The 22,055-nt window shown below is 44.9% G+C and overlaps 3 protein-coding genes and 2 pseudogenes across 3 annotated transcripts; 1 reads left to right on the forward strand and 4 right to left on the reverse strand.

Moving 5' to 3' along the window:
• Nucleotides 1-876: 876 nt before the first annotated feature.
• On the reverse strand, nt 877-2,351 carry LOC141822513 (U-box domain-containing protein 45-like). The gene is made up of 2 exons (XM_074709959.1): nt 1,843-2,351; nt 877-1,753 (listed from the first exon to the last, which is right to left on the reverse strand). The coding sequence occupies exons 1-2, from the start codon at nt 2,349-2,351 to the stop codon at nt 877-879; spliced, it is 1,386 nt and encodes a 461-aa protein (XP_074566060.1).
• Nucleotides 2,352-5,081: 2,730 nt separating this feature from the next.
• LOC141821980 (uncharacterized) lies at nt 5,082-6,352 on the reverse strand (annotated as a pseudogene).
• A 983-nt stretch (nt 6,353-7,335) lies between these two features.
• On the forward strand, nt 7,336-11,226 carry LOC141821979 (plasma membrane ATPase-like). Its single transcript, XM_074709382.1, has 13 exons — nt 7,336-7,392; nt 7,482-7,601; nt 7,696-7,794; nt 7,861-7,998; nt 8,079-8,718; nt 8,808-8,929; nt 8,992-9,114; nt 9,213-9,630; nt 9,714-10,228; nt 10,325-10,498; nt 10,582-10,764; nt 10,844-11,025; nt 11,130-11,226. The coding sequence occupies exons 1-13, from the start codon at nt 7,336-7,338 to the stop codon at nt 11,224-11,226; spliced, it is 2,868 nt and encodes a 955-aa protein (XP_074565483.1).
• Nucleotides 11,227-15,291: 4,065 nt separating this feature from the next.
• Nucleotides 15,292-15,864, reverse strand: LOC141821818 (nuclear transcription factor Y subunit B-1-like; annotated as a pseudogene).
• Nucleotides 15,865-17,596: 1,732 nt separating this feature from the next.
• On the reverse strand, nt 17,597-19,825 carry LOC141821066 (putative trehalose-phosphate phosphatase 6). The gene is made up of 10 exons (XM_074708431.1): nt 19,437-19,825; nt 19,217-19,357; nt 19,045-19,116; nt 18,875-18,964; nt 18,743-18,796; nt 18,555-18,656; nt 18,362-18,439; nt 18,203-18,272; nt 17,953-18,116; nt 17,597-17,848 (listed from the first exon to the last, which is right to left on the reverse strand). The coding sequence occupies exons 1-10, from the start codon at nt 19,704-19,706 to the stop codon at nt 17,792-17,794; spliced, it is 1,098 nt and encodes a 365-aa protein (XP_074564532.1). The 5' UTR covers nt 19,707-19,825; the 3' UTR covers nt 17,597-17,791.
• Nucleotides 19,826-22,055: the final 2,230 nt, after the last annotated feature.

Consider the following 22,055-nt stretch of genomic DNA (forward strand, 5'->3'; position numbering starts at 1 on the left):
AAAGACAGTCTCGAGAATAATAGTCATCAGAAGTTACTTTACTACTGAAACAAGCATACATTGATCTAAAATGCATATGTATCTAGATCAATGTAACAGTTTGGCTTGTCGATTCTCGAAGCTCGAACTGGCTTGATCCAGTTTTGCAGATGCAAAGCTACTGCACATCAATAGTTTGGCAATTCTAAAATCTTACCAGAGAATCAGTAGCTGGAATTAGGGGACCAGAATGACAGTAAGCATGTTGAAGTGGTCTTTAATGTGACCTCGCAAGCTGTTTTCGATCGGAAGAACTAAGAATCATGCATTAATGTAAAAGGTTAGTCCCACTTAAGACCAGAGCTGGCATAATGATTTTTAGCTGAGAGATATGAGAAAGAACAACGCTTTCAACGATCTAAAATTAAGAAAGATCCTTCGCATTTTGAAGGTGCCTTCTGAATGATTGATTCAAGGGAGAAGATCCAAAACTATGCTTACGTCCTCTGGTAGAAGCCACAAATTTGATAAAATCCAAACAGCATTATTTATTCCTAGAACAACAGAAGGAAACAAAGAAAGGTGACAGCAACCTTTTTAAAAGCATGGAAAGGACAGAAAGGTGGAGGCTCAGCTTCTTCCTCTTCCTTCTGGCAAAGAGTATGTCCAAGCCTTATCAACTCTGTTTCTTTATGTGAAGTCAGAAGATAATCCCTCTTCATTGACAATATCCAAATTGTTACTTTTCGTTGACCTCTGAAAAGTGCGTCAAAAGATGACCTCTGAAAAGTGGGAGAAAAGATGAAAGCAGGGAAACTGCAGGAAGAACTAAGAGTAAGTGATGAAAGAGAAGAGACTGTGTTTCCATGGTATTTCGATTACCTTCTCATCATCGTTTTAGAAAGGCAGGCTTTTGGACGTCGAGGTGGCAGTGAGCTTGTTAAAGAGATCCGACGGCGCCAAGTCCTGCGCCAAGTTCGATCGCCGGACGATCGTTTGCATGTTGCTATGCAGGCTCTGCCGCACCAATTCCTTTACGCTCTTTCTCGCCTGACTCATCCCTTCTGCCGCCGGTGCTGCAGGCCCGCACAGTGGCGCTGACACCGCCGACATGGCGGAACTGGAAGCGGCGTTCGGCACTCCTTTCCCTTTGCGGGTCGTTAGAATCTTCAAGAGACGGGAGGCGCGCTTCTGGGAGAGCGGAGTGCCCAACAGAGTGAGCTCTAAGAGAGCAGAGACGGCCCCGGCGTCAACCATGGCGGCCCGATCGCTGCGCCCTTTATGAGCCATCACCATCAGCACGTACACCGCGCTCTCCTGGCACGCAGCAGCGTCGCACCACCCGAGGACGTCGATGAGGATGGCGAAGGCGTCGGTGGAGCGGCTCACAGCACGGCGCCCCTCGCTGTAGGTGACAAGGTTGGAGAGCACCGCAAGGGCTCGCTCGCTCACCACCATGTCCCCAATTGAAGCTAGGAGAGCAGGGACGAGGCCGGCGTCGATGAGGAGAGGGAGATTGGAGAAGGCAATGGAAAGGTTGAAGAGCGCGCGGAGGGCATCTTGCCTTGCCATGGGGCTTGTGTCGGGGTTCTGGAAGGCGGTTAACAAGAAGAGAATTGCTCCAGAGGCGCCGATGAGCGGCTTGTTGGAGTCCAACGCGCTGAGACCGAGGAAATTGGCGACGACAGCTTCGGAGATCGCCTGAGAGCTCGCGGACTCGATCAAATGTAGCATCTTGTGGACGGTTCCGGCCTTCACGATCGACGCTTTGTTCCTGGAATTGGACGCATTGATAAGAAACCCTAACAAAAACAACGGCAAGAACAGAGCTTTCGATCTCGCATCGAGGAATGTGAGGCTTACAACTCGTTCCCAATCCCTAGATTGAGAAGCGCGTATAGCGCGGTGATCTGGTGGTCCGTCTCCTCGGAGTCGAGCATCCCGACCAATGGAGTTATCGCCCCAAGTACAGCGAGCCTCTCCCTGGCCTCGGGGTCATCCTTAGCAAGCCTGCGCACCTCCGCCGCAGCCTCAGCCACCATTATGCTAACCCCGCCTGCATTGCCGCCATCGAGCTGCATCTGTGCCACCACGCGCTGTAGCTCCTCTAAAGACGCGATCTTTCTGCGGGCCGCGTCTTCGGCGACAGAATTGGCGGCCTCCGCCTTCAGAAGCTGATCGAGCCTTTCCGATCCTCCGGTACGGGGACGGAGAGGTAGTGGCTCAGCAGAGTCGACGCCTCCGCAGGCCTTACGACGGCCGCGGTGCTGGGAGGCACCGCAGGCGACAGCATCGATTAGCCGGCGTCGGAGGGCTGCGGGCCACTGGCGAAAGGTGCCGGCGACGAAGTCTGTGCGCGTTCGTTCGCCCATGGCGGGTGATCAAAGGCGCGACCTTTCTTTGACGAAGAAGGCGCGCAGGGAGAAAGATATAGAAGAGGGGAACGGAGCTTGCAGAAGAAGCATGCGAGGGCGACACGAGGCAAGTGAAGCTGCCTCGCTTGCCTTCTCTCTCCACGTGCGCCGTGCGTGCAGAGATGTGCACTATTTTTATATGCTTATTTAAAAATGCTACCATAGTTCTGAACATTATTAAACATTTTCTATTGTTATAATAAAACGAGTATATAACAAGTATCTTTTAGTATTATTATTTTTTTAAATAAAATAAAATCATGAGTTCAAATAACTTTTGTTATTCTCCTCCTGATTGTGAGATCTCCTAGATGAAGATAAGAAAAATAATTGTGGAAAAATTCACCATTCATTCATTATGAACTGTATCTCATGAATATAATAATAAAATCTTCAACCAAAAATCACTGAATGACTAATAAAAGAACAAGCTGTAGCATTAAAGCTAGTTAGTTCATCTTTAAAGTGCAGCAATTGCGTTAATTGATGTAGAGAACTTTCCATGAATACATGGTTGGTGCAAAGAAGAGAATACATCAAATTGGCCCAACTTAGGATCGATGTGATAAGGATAGTTCTTTTGAGTTGAGTTCTTGTTTGTTAATATATATATTTTTTGAAATATATGCTCTCTTATTATGGTTGTCTTAAAGAGTCTAAATATTAAATTAAATGTTAGTCAAAAGGCTCCAGTTGTTATTATCATAAAAAGGCATTCTATTTTTTTTTTAAGAACATAAAACAACATTTCACCTATAAATTTTTGCTCCAAATATACTTGTGTGTTTCACTTTGGTGTTATTTGACTAAAACTATACCACTTTACTATTGTTTTGACCAAAATAATTTAATCTTGCAGCTATTTTGACTAAAACAGCTCCATCTTAAAGTTATTATGGTCAAAACTACTCTTAAGTAGCTCCACATTGGACCTATTTTGACTTATCTTTGATTAAAACAATACTATAAGTTGTTTTGATCCTTCTAATACACTGCCTTTCAGTTAGAACAGAATCCATATAATATGATTTACAATCTCATAGGTATATACACTCCCCTTCAATTAAGGCAAGATCAATGTAGTGCGGTTTTCACTCTACAATGGTTTTTCAATCTCATGTGGCATGCATAAGCTATTGTTAGAGTAGAACCTACACACTATTTTCAATCTCATGTTCCATGATTTGTGGTCTGATATGCTATTGTTTAGATTAATGAAGAGCCTATATACATGCTACAGTTTGCAATCTAATGCACTAGGATTCATGGATTCATACTCCCTTTTCGATTAGAAGCTAATATACCACTGCTTACAAATATACTATTTTGATAGAGAAGAACCAATCTATCACTTAGTTTTCAATCCTTATGTGCTATGACTTTAGGACTCATATATTACAGTCCATTTGGTGAATGCACCATATCTAAAGCAAAGAGGACTGAAACAAAAGATTTATGTTTTATGAGCTCTGTATAATGTAAGTCACAGTAATAAAACTCAAAGAAAAGCTCACTAAGAAAATATGAAGGATGAGGGCAACAATGTAACTAGACGAGCAGTTAGATCGGCAAATTGGATAGGTCCCAATGTCTGAGCTAATGGAAAGAAGACACAAATGGGAAATCTCAATTAGGTCCTAAGAGAAACTGGGGACAAGAATCACCATCAAGTTGCATATCAAAACCTTTGCATTGTTTATCAGGCTGCACTCTTATGTTATCTAATGATGCTCAAGGTCAAACTTTTTAGTGCCTTGATTGTGTCCTAACATTTTTGATCCATAACACATGGAGCAAAGCTGCTCATTCTGCTTAGTTTTGGACTAGTGTAATCTTCATATGTATGATGAAACAGTAGCATAGAAATTTCTCCTGTTTAACCCACCAGCCAAAGTTTATTTACTAGCTCAGTTAAACCCACTAAATATTGACAAACATAGTAGAACATTTTCTTCAAGAATATTCCAAGGCATGCAAAAGTTCTCAGTCTTCCACTGCTTTGACTGCACAAGCTACTAGTTCTCACTGGTACAGTAGCAGAAGAAATTTAAACTGTTTATTTGCGTGTTATAACTATAGTTCCACAGAAAATGGACAACTTTAAACCAATGCACGTGGAACCACAAAGACTGACAAAGATGCCCCAAGTAGCAGGAAAGATCACAAATTGATGGAGGAGTCTTGTGAGCCCCCACAATATTGAAGACTCAATAGAAAGCCAAACAGTGGGCTTCGTTCCATCCCTATCAGAACGGGCAAACTTGAGATGAAGAGAGTTCAGAGAAGCCACACACAAAATGCCAACCACAAGGCAGAGGTGGACTGCCTCTCCTCACACAAGTAGTCCTGTCCTCTAAGACCCATGACATCCCAACAGTATCAATACCACAACTTGACAAAGGAAGAAATAGAGTGAAGAGGAGTAGCAAGTGAGAAAAGATGGGCAAGATGAACTGGACTTTAAAATGCTTGCTTTCAAGTATCAAGTTAGAAGTTGGTATGAGAACAACCAGCTTGATACGGAATACCAACTTCAACTCAATGCAGACAAATTTGAAGAATTTTCTAAAAGCAGATAAAGAAATGAATTCAGTAGTTTGTGGAGAGCAAAAAAAAACATGTTTTTGTCGATTACTAGCTCTCAATATACATATATAATGAAATATTTTGCAGTGTTTTCAGGCATGCAATCTTCAAAGAAAAAGATCGAGTCAGTTCAGACTATTTGGGAACAAAATTGAATAGTAAATTACACAAAAGGAAGGAAGAGAGGTGAAATGGTTTACCCCCAAACTGTTCCCAAGTGGATTAATTCTTCCAGGCGTAGACAAGCAGAGAGAAGCCCTGCAGCCGCCGCAGCTCAACTTCCTCCGGGCTCACCCACTCCATCACCGACCAAGTGCTGGCTGACGAGGCCGATGAGATCGAAGAGGACGAACAGGTGGTCTTTGGCGTGCTGGTCTTCCTTCCTCTCTTCCTCTGTTCGCCACCGACGCCACTGTTACTCCAGCTCCAATTAATGTGCCCAGCCTTTTGAGTATATCTCTCGGTTAACAAATTTTTGTAGATTGAATTTCCGGCATGATTATCCATTTGCTGCGTGTTTGGCTTCTGCTCGCCCTCGAACCGGAGCAGGAACATAGCGCGCCCTGCATCTGCCGGGACGGAGGCGCCGGCGGTGTAGGTTGATGGTACAGATCCTCCGTTCTTTGATTGGAAGAACCAGTTGTGGAGATCCCAGCAAAAACGAATCCATCTGCCCTCGAGCTCCAATCTCTCGCTCCCCCGGAACTTCCATCGGAGGCGCCGCACGTGCAGGACCCGCTCGCCATCGACCTCCACTGACATCCACATTTCCTTCCCTTTCTCCTTCGCCCCGAGTTCGATTGAGATCTCGCGGTTACGGCCTCCCACCTGGACGCGGGTCCGGTACGACCTCCGGCCGCCGCTATGCTCCCTCATCACCGCGTGCTCCAGCCTCGATACCAGTGCAGAGCACGAAGGGGGCTGCTGAACCTTAGCCTTCTTGTACGCGTCGTCGATCATATCCCCGGCGACAAGGAGCATCTCACCGTCGACGGAGACAGCGACGAAAAACTTCCCGGCGGGCTCAGGGCTTCCCCAAGGCGGGAAGACCGCGCACCTGAGGTCCCACACGAAGTCCACGGAGCGGCGCCGGCCTCCGCGTCCCTTGAAGCGGAAGCGCCTCGACCCGTGCCGCTTCCACAGAAACCGCGGCCTGATGCGGAAAAGGAAAGGCTCCTCCCCCTCGACCTGTCCTCGCTCGTCAGCGAGGCGGAGAACGGCGCGGACTGATATGCCGAGGAAGGTGCGGGACCAGGTGAGGGCTGCGACACCGAGGCTGGTCGCGTAGACGGAGGTCGTCCAGGTCGGCATCGCGACGGTCGACGCCGACGCCTCGGAACTCTCCGGAAGCAAGCCAGAACGGGAACAGGCATCGTCTCGGCCGGAGGCTTCCGAGCCAACACGGGCGGCAGCGATCGAAGGGTAGGGCTCGGTGGAAATCGAGCTCGAAGAAGACGCTTCCATTTTAATGGAGCGAGTGAGCAGCGCCGTGCAGCAGAGAAAAGTTACCGGTAGGTGAGCGTAACACCCGTGACGCGGTTATTAGTTTAGTTTATTGTAATACAGGTAATTATTAAGATGGCTTTACGTGATTAAGTACGTAATTAACTATCTTCAGCACTTCCAATATTTACTTTTTAGTAAATTGTCCATATTTATTATTATTTTTTAAAAATATTTAGCAATATACAGAATATTTCTGAGTCACGTGGCATCAAACGACCACATGAATAATATTTGCTAAATATTAATCAATTTTCATAATTCACATAAAAATCGAATACCAATATCTGCTAAAATAGGAATAGATCGATCTCCACGCTAATTAAATAGATTTTGTCAGGATTTAATGGATTTCTCATTTTCCTTAAAAATAAAATGCACTAAATATAGGAAATAGGGATTCATGCGGTCTGATTTATTTTGACACTATTTTATTGCTAATGATAAATACAAAATATTTATGAAAAAATATATAAATCAGCGTTCCGTCCTTTTTAATATTAATAATTCTGTCTGACGTCATAATTTGCAACGGCCAGCAGACGCCCCGCCTCGCTTTGTCGCGCCACGCTACATTCGTAAGCGACGGCCCGCGAAGCCCGTCGCCTGTTCATGTTCCCGCCATCGCATAAATTATCCCGCTTTCTCTCCTTCTCCCTCGACTGCTTTGCTTCCGCGATCGTCGACAATAAGAAAAACAGATCGAGGGAATGCCGCCTCCGATCTCCTCGGCACGCATTTGAGACATCAAACGATTGTGTTTTAATTACCTTCTTCTCCTTCGCAAGCAGTTTTATCTTGAAAAGTAAAAAAAAAAAAACAGATTCGTAGGGTTGCGACGGTCGCCGATTAGATGGCGGAGGGAGGCAGCATAGACCTGGAGCAGATCAAGAATGAGACTGTTGATCTGGTAATTGATTCTTTAGATCCTTCGTAATCTTGTTCTTCGTGGATCGAGTTTGAATTGCCTTTTGGTTTCATTTTGATTTCGGTGTCCAGGAGAGAATTCCGGTGGAGGAGGTGTTTGTGCGATTAAAATGTAGCAAGGAGGGGCTATCGTCAGCGGAAGGGGAGAAGCGCCTGAAGATCTTTGGGCCGAATAAGCTCGAGGAGAAGAAGGTGCTGTTGCGATTGAAAAAAGCAACATCTTTTTGGGGGTTTAAATAATTAAAGATTGAATTTTGTTTTGGTTTCCCCCTTAACGATGTGATAGGAAAGCAAGCTGCTCAAGTTCTTAGGGTTCATGTGGAATCCGCTCTCGTGGGTGATGGAGGTTGCTGCCATTATGGCCATTGCTTTGGCTAATGGAGAGGTAGGAAAACCAAAGCCTGTGATTTATTTGTGATTTTGTTGCTCGTTAATGGTGATTGATTTGCAGGGCGAGCCACCGGATTGGCAAGATTTTGTGGGAATCGTGGTGCTCCTTTTTATCAACTCCACCATCAGCTTCATCGAGGAGAACAACGCCGGCAATGCGGCGGCGGCGCTCATGGCTGGCCTCGCTCCCAAAACGAAGGTACAATTTGGTAAAATATGACTGCCATGGAGGTGCACGGTTGTTGAGTAAAAGATGGAACGCGGCTTGTTTTGGTGCAGGTGCTGAGGGATGGCAGGTGGGCGGAGCAGGAGGCGGCCATCCTCGTCCCCGGCGATATCGTCAGCATCAAGCTGGGCGACATCGTTCCCGCGGATGCCCGGCTCCTGGAGGGCGATCCTCTCAAGATCGACCAGTCCGCCCTCACCGGCGAGTCCCTCCCCGTCACCAAGCACCCGGGCGCCGAGGTCTTCTCCGGCTCCACCTGCAAGCAGGGAGAGATCGAGGCCGTCGTCATTGCCACCGGCGTCCACACCTTCTTCGGCAAGGCGGCCCACCTCGTCGACAGCACCAACAACGTCGGCCACTTCCAGAAGGTGCTCACCGCCATCGGAAACTTCTGCATCTGCTGCATCGGCGTCGGCATGCTCGTCGAGATCATCGTCATGTACCCGGTCCAACACCGTCGGTACCGCGACGGCATCGACAACCTCCTCGTCCTGCTCATTGGTGGCATCCCCATCGCCATGCCCACCGTGCTGTCGGTCACCATGGCCATCGGGTCCCATCGGCTGTCGGAGCAGGGAGCCATCACCAAGCGAATGACCGCCATAGAGGAGCTGGCCGGCATGGATGTGCTCTGCAGCGACAAGACTGGGACGCTCACGCTCAACAAGCTCACCGTCGACAAGAGCCTGATTGAGGAAATGCCTCAACCGAAACTTCGTTATTACTCTGCATTTCAATTGTGGACAGTTCTATTCCAAAAATGGAAACTTTTGGTTCCTTTCAGGTGTTCGCCAAAGGCGTGGACAAGGATACTGTGGTCCTGTATGCTGCGAGGGCTTCGAGGGTGGAGAACCAGGACGCCATTGATGCCTCCATTGTTAACATGCTGGGTGACCCCAAGGAGGTAAACTTGTCTCGGTTTCTTCGTGGTTGATCGTGGCTGGTGATTTGAATTTGTGCTTGCAGGCGCGTGCAGGAATCACAGAGGTCCACTTCCTGCCATTTAATCCCGTCGACAAGCGCACTGCAATCACCTACATCGATTCCAATGGGAAATGGCACAGATCGAGCAAGGGAGCTCCTGAGCAAGTAAACCCGCCATGAGTCCTCCTCTTCCTGCTTGATTTGGATCGACCAAGGCTTCATCTTCTCTCTAATCGACACACGATTTTTGTACGTTGCGCCAGATCATTGACATTTGCAAGATGAACGATGAAGACAGTAAGAAGGTCCACCAGGTGATCGACAATTTCGCTGACCGTGGCCTCCGCTCGCTCGGCGTCGCCAGGCAGGAGGTCCCCGAAGCTAGCAAGGAGAGCGCCGGCGGACCGTGGCAATTCATAGGTCTCTTGCCCCTCTTCGACCCCCCGAGGCACGACAGCGCTGAGACCATCCGCCGCGCCCTCCACCTTGGCGTCAACGTCAAGATGATCACCGGTGACCAGCTCGCCATTGGCAAGGAAACAGGGCGCAGGCTCGGCATGGGCACCAACATGTACCCGTCCTCCGCCCTTCTCGGTGACAAGAACGGCGGCGGCGAACTCAGCGGGCTCAACGTCGACGAGCTCATCGAGAAAGCCGACGGATTCGCCGGAGTCTTCCCTGGTCAGATCGGCGTCGCCGTTCACAAAGTGTTTTTATAGCAATTTAATACTGAGACAGCACGATATCGTTCTTGCTGCATGCAGAGCACAAGTATGAGATCGTGAAGAGGCTGCAGGACATGAAGCACATCTGCGGCATGACCGGTGACGGCGTGAACGACGCGCCGGCGCTGAAGAAGGCGGACATCGGCATCGCGGTGGCGGACGCGACGGACGCCGCCCGAAGCGCCTCCGACATCGTGCTGACAGAGCCTGGCTTGAGCGTGATCGTGAGCGCGGTGCTGACCAGCCGCGCCATCTTCCAGCGGATGAAGAACTACACGATCTACGCCGTCTCCATCACCATCCGCATCGTCCTCGGCTTCCTCCTCATCGCCCTCATCTGGCGCTTCGACTTCTCCCCCTTCATGGTCCTCATCATCGCCATCCTCAACGACGGCACCATCATGACCATCTCCAAGGACAGGGTCAAGCCCTCCCCCATGCCGGACTCATGGAAGCTCGGCGAGATCTTCGCCACCGGAGTCGTCCTCGGTGCCTACCTCGCCATAATGACCGTCATCTTCTTCTACCTCGCCCATGATACAGACTTCTTCCCTGTGAGTACTTGACAGTCGACACCACACAAATACTCAAAAGAAGCCATTTACAGTTCGATTGATCTATCGCGTTCTGGATATATCGATCGAAAACAGGAAAAATTTGGAGTGAGGCAGATCAGGGACAGCCCTGACGAGATGGTGGCGGCTCTGTATCTCCAAGTGAGCATCATCAGCCAAGCGCTCATCTTCGTCACCAGGTCCAGGAGCTGGTCTTTTGTGGAGCGCCCTGGTTTTCTACTCGTCGCCGCCTTCCTCGCCGCCCAATTGGTAATCTCATTACTCGATCTCGCACACTTTTCCTGGAACTCTTGCTCGATCGGCTTGATTGATCACGAACTGATCGACGAAAGGTGGCCACGTTGATCGCGGTGTACGCATCATGGGAGTTCGCCAGGATCCAAGGCATGGGGTGGGGATGGGCCGTGGTCATCTGGGTCTACAGCTTGATCACCTTCTTCCCTCTCGACGTCCTCAAGTTCATCATCCGATACGCTCTCAGCGGCAGGGCCTGGGGCAACCTGCTCGACCACAAGGTGAGAGATCGCCTCTTCGGGCTGAAACCCCAATGCATTTCGCGTTCTTACTTCAAAGGCTCATCCATGACGGATGCAGATTGCGTTCTCCAGCAAGAAAGACTACGGGAAGGAAGAGAGGGAAGCTCAGTGGGCGACCGCACAGCGCACCCTGCACGGCCTTCAGCCAGCCAGCACCTCCGAGCTGTTCAACGACAATAACAACTACCGGGAGCTGTCGGAGATCGCCGAGCAAGCCAAGCGGCGCGCCGAGATTGCCCGGTAACTAGTCTCTCTTGACCAACAACTTCTTTGAACAATCTCCAGATGCTAGGAACAAATTTGGAGACGATGAAAATTAGCTCAAGCTGTTAATTTTGATGCAGGCTAAGGGAGCTACACACACTGAAAGGGCATGTGGAGTCCGTGGTGAAGCTGAAGGGGCTGGATATCGACACCATCCAGCAGCACTACACTGTCTAAGGATGACGATTGATTGCAGAAAATGTGATGGTTGATCACTTAGGAAGGGAAGATTATGGGGAAAGGAACTCAGGGAAATGTATATTTATTTAAGATACATGTATAATTTTTAGGAGAGGTTGAGATTTCAATCACGGACAGCTCGTCGCTGTCTCATGTATTTTGTTACTGAATTTTTCTACACTGGAAATAAAGAAGAAAAAAAAGAGAAACTTTAGAAAACATAGATATGATGGTCCATGGATGGTGTGTTTAAAACTGGATCATTCTGTGTTTTTTATGATCGCAAATGAATTGTGCAAAATTTAAGGATAGGACTGATTCAAATTTCAACCAAAAGTTTATGTAAAGTACTTACACAAGAAGGGCATGCCCTCCCCAGCCACTCAAACAGTCGCGAAACAGAAGATAATACAGCTTGTGAGATGGCCTCAAATAATTCTTCAGGTTCCTTGCAAACAAGTAAACAAAAGAAAACTTAGGAAGACTGCTCATGAGGTGCAAAATAAAAACTGCAGAAGCATGGTGATAGCATCCTCTTTGGGACTTTAGTGTTCCTTATTATCCTAATCATCGAGTCATATTTATCCCAACTATTTAGTGTAGGGTACATGAATCTTATACTTCATTGAGCTCCATGAAAGGTTATAATACTAATAATTTTCAGATTTTTCAAGGAAATATAATGAACAAAAAATGTGGAGATAAGGTCCAAAGAAAAGAGAGAAAATAAGTTATGCTGATTGTCAATTGCTATGATCCCTTATACACCAACATTCCTTACTTCCAAATCAATAATCTAAACCTTGGCAGTGCAAAACAGAATCTGTGTCTTGTTTAGATTCATAGGAATTCAATAAAACACAGTATATATTTGGAAGTACCAAATAAAATATCTATCTATATAAGTTGTCTAGAAAACTCTCTGATGATAAATGCAAGACAGAATCATACTTGGCACCGATGCAATCCATCATACAAATGAATGGAACATCATCATCATCCAGTCCAGCAACAACAGGCTAACAGAAGTACGGACCAAATCTACAGACAAGAAAACATGTCTCTAAATTTAAAAAACTGATATTATATTATAGAACAAAATTTCAAAGATGCAAAGCTCCAAAGAATGGTGTATCCAGTGCATCAATCCTAAATAGAATAATAATGGGGAAAGTAATGCAAGCCATTGCAAATCTTAATATCTTATAATAACAATAATAGTTAATAATCGCTTTACTCATCTGCAATGACCAGAATATCAACAAGACCAATTATTTGTTAGACAGAAAACAAGAAAGAGGGTTTTCATATACATATATAGAGTTACTTTAGTCAGTAAACTCTGTACAGAACATTTTCTTTTTGAATATATATATACATCCTTCAATGTTAGTTGTATGCAATGTGTCCTTTTAAGTTCTAAAAATCAATTTGCCAAAATCCTACTTTAAGATTTCAAAGATTTTATAACATCCAAATGTTCATTGCTAACCACATCATTCTTCTTCAGACCAATATTAGTGGCAATCTTAACAGATTAGATTTCCCGCAAACCATTATGAGATTTTGCCTATGTATAGGTCACTTACTATTATTTGTATCTACAACAATTCCATGGGCCAAAATGATTCTGACAATATTTAGTTTACCCTGTCTTAAAAGCTACATGATGAGCAAAATTGTGTTTTTTTGTGTGTCATTAGCCTTTTATGTCCACTGTTATGGTCATAAGAGACGGATCCGGGTTTATCCATCGAGGGCGCCCGAACCGAGTCGACAACCCCCGAATACATAGGCCGAACTCAGAAGGTCGGGTGGGACTTCGCCATGATTTACGCCCAGATCCTTCAATAAAAACCGGATCCGAGTCCTATAAGCAGATCCTTCAATAAAAACCGGATCTGAGTCCTTGAAGCAGATCCTTCAATAAAAACCGAATCCGAGTCCTCGAAGTAGATCGTTTAATACGAATCCGATCCGAGTCCTTGAGGCGGGTCCGTCAGTAGAAAATCCGTGGAATATGCCCGAGCCGATTCCTCGCGGGTAGATCGCCTAGAGCAGCCGAGCCACTCAGATAATCAAGCCGGGAGAAGGGCCAAGGCATACCATTCGAGCTGAGTTAAGCCATGTCGACTCCTCGATCTTACGTCTCCCCCTCTCTCTATCCCATCGACCACTCCTCCCCTCGTACGGTAGACGGTAGTCTCTGACATCCCTTTACTAAGTATAGCGATACGCTGACAGACGTATACCTTCGTCCTCGAGAGTACAATCACCCTGCATACCCTATGCTTCCTCACACTTTCCGTGGTACGACACCTTACTAAGTATGACCCTGCCTTACTCTTTCCGTGGTACAACACCCATCATCGGTATATAAGGTTAGCCCCCTTTGCCGGAGGGGGTATGCATTCTCAAGTTTTCTGTTTCTTTGTTTCCTGCTCCCCCTTCGTTCTTCTTTGTAAGCTAACTTAAGCATGGGAGTGGTCGCGCCGGGCACCCTGGCCTTCCTTCTCACGATTGTTGTGTTTACAAGCTCCAGTGACTCCTTAGCTTATTCATCGCCCATCTTCGTTCTAGTGCGGTGCTGAGAAGAGGCCGCGCATCCCTAAGCCGATCTTGACGGGAACATCCACCATCACAAAAACTAAAAGTCCAATAAGAGATATGTGAATTCATAATTGTTAAAAAGAGCATAGATGAAACGAAGGACATCATCAATCTACATCTTCCACTCTAGTGGAAAAACAAAATGTACATCACCAATCATCCAAACTAAATTGTTGAAGAACAAACCTTTTCTCATACAGCAAAGCGGACTCAAGGCTTGCGAATGTCTGCGGCTTCATATCTTTCTCTTCCCTCAGATGATATACCTTGATCCTGAAGGCCAGTCGCTGGTACCTGCACAACCGAACACCAACGAAAAACACAGATAAACTACCGCAAAGTTGACAACTCCACGAATGGAATCGACGGAGAGAAAGGTCATCTCAAAGGGTTTGGGCGTCGGCGGCGAGACCAGAGAGGCCGATGTAGAGCTTGTCGTGGATCTTGCCACCACGGCGCTCCCATTGTACTCAAAGATCTGAGAGCCAAATCATAAGCCAAAATTTCTATCAAATATGACGAAGAACCTGGGATATTAGGGTTCGAGTCGAACACGCACCGACATCAGCGAGCGAGAGACGAAAGGATCTGCGAGAGGAAGAGTTGCTTGCGGGGCACTTCGCTCGAATTTAAATTTGTTTATTTTTTAAACTAAATTTTATCAAACTTATTTTTTGAAAAAAAATATTATGCTCAAATTTATTTATTTATTAACTTAATGAACAATATTTTTTTCTTTATTATTTAGTAAAATACTAATCTAGTAAAAAATTATATTATATATAAATACTACTTTACTAACCTATTATAAATAATTTAAGATAATAACAATTCATATATTTGAATAAAAATAAATTTATAATTATACACTAACCCGAGTAAGCTTTAGTGTCCCGACGTTTTAATTATTTTTTTTTGTTGAAGCATTTTTGAAAATATATTTCATTAGGGTCGTTAATTACTCGATTCAAGCTGAATCAAAACCAAATTTGTTTACAAAATATAATTTATTAATAAAAATGATATCATTTAGATGCAAATTGAATTGACCTTTTGAACAAATTAGTAAGCTAAACAATTCGCTGTGCAAATGAAGAACTTTTTTCATCAGCGTAATTATATAAATTATAAATTAAGTGAAAATAGAAGGTGATTAAGTATTATGGATATTTGAATAAAACAGATTAATTTTTAGGTTGCTACAAATTACGCTCAAGTCAACCCTCAATGATAATCATCAAAATAGCTTTAAATATATCGAAGCATTTCACTAAACAGAACCGAAGCAGTTGCCAATAGTCATTTTCTACTAGTTTTCTTAATTAAGAAAGATCATTATTATCTATCAGAAGGCGATTAAGCTTAACCTTTGATACGCGCAGCAATGCATTAAGCAATTGAAACATAATTAAAGAGATGCGTAATCATTAATTAATGTCTTAGTCTACATAATTATTTGTAAGGAGGATAAGGGTGACCGTCGGCGGAGGCACCGGCGACAGGTCGGAGTTTCATCCGCTGGCAGGCCCCTCTCCGTTCCCGAACATGCCCAAACAGACTTCGCTCGTGTAGTTGTTTTTGCTGCTGCTGCGCGAAGGAGTGCAACCTGGCGGAGGGGACGTGGGCGGAGCGGTGCCGGATCACGATCTGGTGGAGCGGCTCGCCGCGGAGGGAGCCGCGGTGATCGCCCTCCAGGTCGCGATAGCGGCGGAGGAAGAGGGAGAGGGGCTGGAGGTAGTCGTCGAAGCCGAGCTTGTCCATGGCCCAGAGGAGGTCCTCGGCGGTGACCGTCTTGCGCTGCTCCCGCCGGCACCGGTCGTTGGCTTCGCTGGTGATGAAGCTGATGTACTCCGACACGCACTCCTGGATCATCTCCTTGGCGTCGTCCGCGACCTTCGCCTGCGCCGGCAGAACCCTCCGCATGATGCGGATCACGTTCGCGATCGGCATGAAGCGGTCCTGCTCCCGCACTCCCGCCGCCAGGCCCGCTTCCCCGGCGGCGCCGTTACTGCCTCCATCGCCGCTGCCGCCGTTCCCTGCCCCGACCAACATTAGCAAAAACACATCGAAAACAAGAGATCAGAGGCGCCGTGGTGTTCGCCGCGTCCGGCGGGCCCACGCGGCGAGCGGCGGGGGGAAGATCGAGAAGTTGACTTGTCGACATGGCCGTGATCACAGCCTACATGGACACCTACGGCTCAGATGGACCACCAAACAGATCCAACGATCCAAACTGAAGGATACCGAGAGCAGCGACCTGCATGCATGCTTGTATGCACGAATCACGAGGTCTTTAACTGCCTAATTAACATGCAAGCCTCATGTTCCTCTTTAAACCAAAAAACCGAGTAGAGAAAGAACTAGTGAAAGAATAAGAGCAAGGGAAAATGTTGCTTTGAATGCAAACATGAAACAAAATACCAACAACAAAAAAAAAAGAAGATAGAAGCTAATGCTTTTGCTACTTGCTAGAGAGATTGTAAACAAATGCTCTTCGGAAAGAGAACCTGTGGGGTGATCATGGTTTGCTCCTCCTGCCATCTTCTTCTCCTCAAGTCTTTTTTGCCCGAATGGTGGTAGAGAGTGTGATGTTATATATATACACACACGTACTCATTCCAAGTGGCAAGAGACCAGCTGTCCTCACTTATATCATACCCTATGAGTAGACTAACCGTATAGTGCAATAGTATGATGTTACCCGTATAAAAAACTTAATTAATGCCCACGTTCAATGAACCTTTATTTGGGCCTTTAATGGGCCTGATTGATGGGAACCCATCCATCGCCGTCGACGGGCAAGGGATCTGACCGGAGAGAAGCAGAAAGCGAGCGAGAGTGGCGGGAGCGTTCTCCGCCTCCGACGGCTGCTGCCGAATCCAATCCGGTAACGAAGCTGTTAGCCCTTGTGATCATTAACTGTTGTTTTCCAGTCTCCTCCTTCTTCAATGCCCTTTGTCTGCTTTATATAAATGATATGCTTGTGTGTTTAACCTAAAAGCTGTGTTTTGGGGAAACCCAACTTTGGGTTTACATGCTTCAGAAATTAAAGTGCCCTCCACCTAAATCCCTAGATATCGATTCTCTTTATCAGAATTGTAGCGATATTTCTCTATATTCATCAGCATAAAACCAAGACTTCTTTAGGCGAGCATAAAAATCAATTTTTTAGCTTAACCGGCCCAGGCATTACTGACGATAACTGACATGAAACTTCAATCCTATAAGATGAAATCCATGTAGACAATCCGAAATAGTTGGTCTTCATGGCTTGTTGTTGTTGTTGAATAAGAAGTTAATCCTTATAAGGTTTACTGTATTTCTCATATCGTTTTAACTAAGCAATTTCTGAGTATTCCGCAAGTTTTTCCCTGTTTGAATTTTCTGAATCTTCCCCATGTTCATTTGTTTCATATAGATTTTCCACGATTAGTGCTGAAACCTTTTAGGCAAAACCCTTCAACCTTTTTCATCCTGGCCTGGTGCCAACACGGGTCATTCTCCTATAAACAAGGACTAATTTAAACAAATGGAGTGGATCCTGTTTTTATGGATTAAAGATCTGTTGCTTTACAATTGCATTTATAATCAGTCTTAGAAATGATTGCTGGATTTACTTGCACAAGATGACCAACTTTTTATTTGCTGAATTAGTTTTTCCTCCATAAAACATCTCCAGTATTGTAAATTCTTAGAAATGATTGTTGATTTACTTTTTTTTTTCTCTGTGTAACATCTTTTCTTTTCTATTTATCCATCCCTGAAAGAAAAAGTTTCACATTCCCTCCCAAGTGTACTTGTGTTCCACTTACAAATTAGGCAAGAAGTCTCATTTTTGTGGTGCTTAAAAGCTGACCAAGGTTTACCTAGGAAACAAAAACAGGTTAATTCATCTACCCCTTTGTTTAATATACAAGGGGAGTGAAAGCAGGCAAATATAGCTTCTTCTTTCCTACTTAGCTCCAGAGACACGTTTCCATTCCACCAGCCGAAGTAGGAAGTCCATAACCTTCATCAAATTAATCAAAAACTTAGTTCTAGATCAAATCGAACTTTAAGTTAGCACACAAACTCCATTTTTTGATCAAACTAGTAGCCAATCCATCAGCTCACCTCAGAAGGCTCTCTGAGGGAATATGAAGCCTTTGTCTCCTTTGGGAACTCTGAAACCAGGATTCCAATTCCTTGTCCTCTCTCACACAAGACCTTAAAAGCATCCTCGTCGGTGCGATCATCCCCGATATAAACAGGCACTACGTTTTTGCAGTCAGCAAATCCTGGCAACCATACAAGTAATTCAACTTGTTGCCCTTGTTTTTGTTTAATGCAATGTATGTTCAGGCATTCAATTCCTTGGCCTTACCAAGAGATTCTAATAGGAACTCCAAGGCCTTCCCCTTGTCCCATTTGATGGTGGGGCGAATCTCCAATACCTACTTCATCGGATAAACCGTAGCAAAAAGAATTAGCACAAGCTAAATCCATGCATAAGAAGGAAATTCAGTGTGATTAAAAGTGCCACCTTTCTCCCTTGAGTAATCCTCAACTTGGGGTATTCCTTTAACACTAGGCACACCTGCTCCACTAGCAAACCCCAATGCTGCATAAGGAATTTGCACAATAAGACATGAGCAACGAAGGTAGGAAAAGACATTGTTATTACAATTTATATGCATGGAGTGCCAAGCATAACTATTTAAGATCACTTTGCTGACCTTTTCTTCCACACATCTGAAGTGGACAGAAACACAAAACTTGTTGTTCTCCACCTTGGCACCAGGAATGGGCTTGGTCTTCTCCAGTAACTTTTTGTGAACCTGATTGAAGGGAAATGATTCAGTGTGTATTAATTAGTATCATGGAAAGTTTCAAGGAAAAAAAAAGTGGTAATTGAAGAACCAACCTCATTCATTGCAGGTAGGAACTCACTTGCAGGTTGAAGAATGACATCTTTTTTCTGAAACACAGAGAATCAAATTGATCTGAGGTAAATTTTATGTGCAGGAAAGGCTTGATTTGGAGGAAAAAGTACTACCTTGGTGTATTTGGTTCCTTTGGGGACTTTGATGTCCATGCCATGACTTCCAGCGTAGTATAACTCGGTTAATTTTACAAAATCATATACCTGAAATTGATGTATGCATTAGAAATTTAGTAGTTGAGTAGCAGAACAAGCAGGCGAAGTATCAAGAAATTGCTGGCTACTTTGCTCCGGCAGCGCCCGCTCACAATCGCCGTCGGGAAGCACCGTGCCACCTCCTTCACCGCCGCTCTCATCTGAGCACAGAGATTGCAAACCGGTGATCAAAATCTCATCTTTTGCCCTTTTGTTTTTCTTCTAGCATTTATTTCATAAATGAATGCAGGGGAAGCTCACCGCTTCGGACATGAAGGCGGAGTCGGGATCGTCGACGATGGGGGAGAGAGTCCCGTCGTAGTCCAAGAACATCACGATTTGTTTCCCCTTGGTGGCGTTCATGATCTGCTCAAACTTGATCAAAGCCGAGGGATGCTGAATCTGCTCCAAGCAAATGCAATTACGCGTCAGAACTGGAAAGATTCGAGCTTTTTGATCGTCGAGATAAACGGCGACTTACTATCCACGCGGAGTGTTCGGGGATCTCGAGCTCGTCGGCGGGCGCCGCAGCCAGGGCGGCGGCAGCCTTCGCGTGGGTCGGAGAGGAAGCCTTCATCGACTCCACCCATCCGTTCGCCCGCCCTCCGCCGAGCTCGATGGAAGAATAATGCTTCTTCCTGATCGACGCGGCCCCGCTGCGAGGCGGCGGGTACGGCACCGCGGCCGGCGAGTTCGCCGCCGTTGCGATCCCCGGCATCGCCTCAGGCACCAGCATGTTCTGGCTCGTCATTTTAACAGAAACCGAGGCGAAAATGTGAGAGAAGAAGAGCAAAGATCGGATTTTTCCTCGTCCCGGTAAGCTAAAAATAGGAACTCCGAGGATTCCCCGAGTTGGTAAAGCGGTGCGGGTGGTTGAGATCGGGAGTTGGCGATGGAGGAGGTGTCGCGGGGGCGGTGGATTTATGGGTGGCGGAAGGCGCAAGCTGACAAGGGTGGTGGGTCCCGAGCAGGAAGGGAGGAGAGCTCGGGCCCCTCTGGTCCAAACACGTCGACGTGGCGGCGGACGCAGCGCACGGGCGCGCTGTGCTCACGTGTTGATGGTCGGACTACGTAAATCCAAGAAGCCTCTAATAATTAATTATTAATAGGCATCCAATTAATTAACGAATCATTAACATTTAACAACTCTAACACTCCCGTCAGTGACTCTCCTATTCTTAGGGTGATAAACAAGCCAAATTAAATTTTGTGATATTTAAATTTGTTTGATAAGGTAATCAATGAATCTAAAATGTTTAAAATGAAATGAATTAAGTTTTTAAAATGATTAAGTAGGTTTGATTTGATTTTTTAATTGGATTTTGATTCGTTTAGATATTATCGAATTCTCAATTCAAGTTTATTTAATTGTTTGAATAAGTTTGTAGAATTGGTTATTGAGTTAGATAATATAAATTTATTTATTCATTTTAAAATTTTTTTTATGTCAATAAGAGTTTTATTGATAGAACATAATTCATAAATATTATTTACGAATATTAACGAACTGAATATATACGTGTTCAAGTTTATTTATTTAGTTTAATGAGTTATTCAAATTTATTTATTTAATTGATATTGTGTATATTGAATGAACATAAATAAGTTTTTATCAAGTTGGGCATCAAGTTTGTTCATGAACATTTAATTCATTTATAGTCTTATATCTTTTAGCTTGTGTTTAGGGCATCCATGAATTAAATAGCTCTTCTTTTTGTATTCTTCTTTCAAATCTTCCAAGACAGTTTTAGTTTATGAACAAAGATCCACATTACCAATGTCATAAGGTTGAATTTAGATTGAATTGTCTTAGGGTTTCAATACCCATGGCATCAAGCAAGTTGCTCCACGTCTAAATGGCAAATTGTATTTTGCATTGAATTAGTGTCGGACAGAATCAAGTTCTTGCTTATATGTTTTTTTCTTTATGGAATATTTGTGTCGATTACTTTTGGAAGAATAAACTAATCGGGAACTATAATTATCAGCTTTTTGGAGTTGATTTGCCATGTTTTTAATATGCGAGATTCGGTAAGCCGAAGAAAAAGAGAGTATAAGAATCCAACCGAAAGGAAAGGAACTCGAAGAGTATTTGAACTCGAGAAAGGTCATGAGCTCTCTAAGCTGCCAACGGTTGTGTTTATTTCGATCTAAAGAAGCCAAAAACAAAAAGAATCAAAGATAGAGGATTCCTTAACGTCTCTCTTTTATTCCAAAATTGATCGACACGAGCGGCCGACTATCTCATTGAAATACATCGTTAAATGGTTGTCGTTAGAACACTTTTGCTAGTTAGATTGTTGTTGAATTTCATCGGTTGACACATATCATGGTCACAAAGCACAATGCACAACTGTACATTCAAAAGATTTTTTTATTTTTTATTTACGATTAAATCATTTAGGATTAATCTAAAAATTGGATTATAATATTAAATATAAATAAATTTTAAAATAAAAAAATTTAGTTAGTCACGAGGTATGCGGGGGCAAGGAATGTAATAAAATAATTAGACACGCACTCCGTGAGTATTTATTTATTTTTATTAAAAAAATTCTTTTATATTTAATATTATAATCCAACTTTTCATTTTTAAAAAAAATCGGAAACGTGACCCGTGCCCGCTCATCGCCACTGCCGACCGCGATTTGGTCGGAATCCGATCGCGATTTAGTATAGGAATCCGGCGCCCGCACATTGATCCTTCCTCGGTCGGTCTTCGATCGCGATTTGGTCGAATTCCGATCGTGATTTGACCGGCAGTGGTGGTGAGCGGGCACAGGTCGTGTTTCCGAGCAAATTCGTCGGATTCCGACCACTATTCGGCCGGAATCCACCATCGGAAGGAGCACCGGCGAGTGACACGTCGATCGCACCAGGGGCGGCGACCGGCGGTGGTCGGACGGCGTGGCGAGGGCGACGACAGTGGCGGTGGGTCAGAGGTGTCGCGCATGGGTCGTGCGGGATAAATCGCGCGGCATAACATTTCTCTCTCTATATATATATATAGAGAGAGACCACTATAGGTTGTTAGGTCATTTTTGCTTGTTCAATTATTGATCAAAATAGATATTATTTTACGACCCTTCATCTTTAATCT

Source organism: Curcuma longa, chromosome 2 (genome assembly GCF_044706935.1).
Source record: "Curcuma longa cultivar G26 ecotype Majalengka, Jawa Barat chromosome 2, ITB_CL_G26_1.1, whole genome shotgun sequence".
Taxonomy (NCBI): Eukaryota; Viridiplantae; Streptophyta; class Magnoliopsida; order Zingiberales; family Zingiberaceae; genus Curcuma; species Curcuma longa.

Bases quoted from the DNA above. Each gene is read 5' to 3' on its own strand.
- LOC141822513 (XM_074709959.1), bottom strand. From the start codon at position 2,351: ATGGGCGAACGAACGCGCACAGACTTCGTCGCCGGCACCTTTCGCCAG. The intron at 1,754-1,842 runs GTAAGCCTCACA...GTCCAATTCCAG, and splicing joins CTAGGGATTGGGAACGAGTT to GAACAAAGCGTCGATCGTGA.
- LOC141821979 (XM_074709382.1), top strand. From the start codon at position 7,336: ATGGCGGAGGGAGGCAGCATAGACCTGGAGCAGATCAAGAATGAGACT. The intron at 8,719-8,807 runs AGGAAATGCCTC...TTGGTTCCTTTC, and splicing joins CGTCGACAAGAGCCTGATTG to AGGTGTTCGCCAAAGGCGTG. The intron at 11,026-11,129 runs GTAACTAGTCTC...ATTTTGATGCAG, and splicing joins CGGCGCGCCGAGATTGCCCG to GCTAAGGGAGCTACACACAC.
- LOC141821066 (XM_074708431.1), bottom strand. From the start codon at position 19,706: ATGACGAGCCAGAACATGCTGGTGCCTGAGGCGATGCCGGGGATCGCA. The intron at 18,657-18,742 runs GTTGGTTCTTCA...CCCTTCAATCAG, and splicing joins TCCTACCTGCAATGAATGAG to GTTCACAAAAAGTTACTGGA. The intron at 18,117-18,202 runs GTAAGGCCAAGG...TATGGTTGCCAG, and splicing joins GTTCCTATTAGAATCTCTTG to GATTTGCTGACTGCAAAAAC.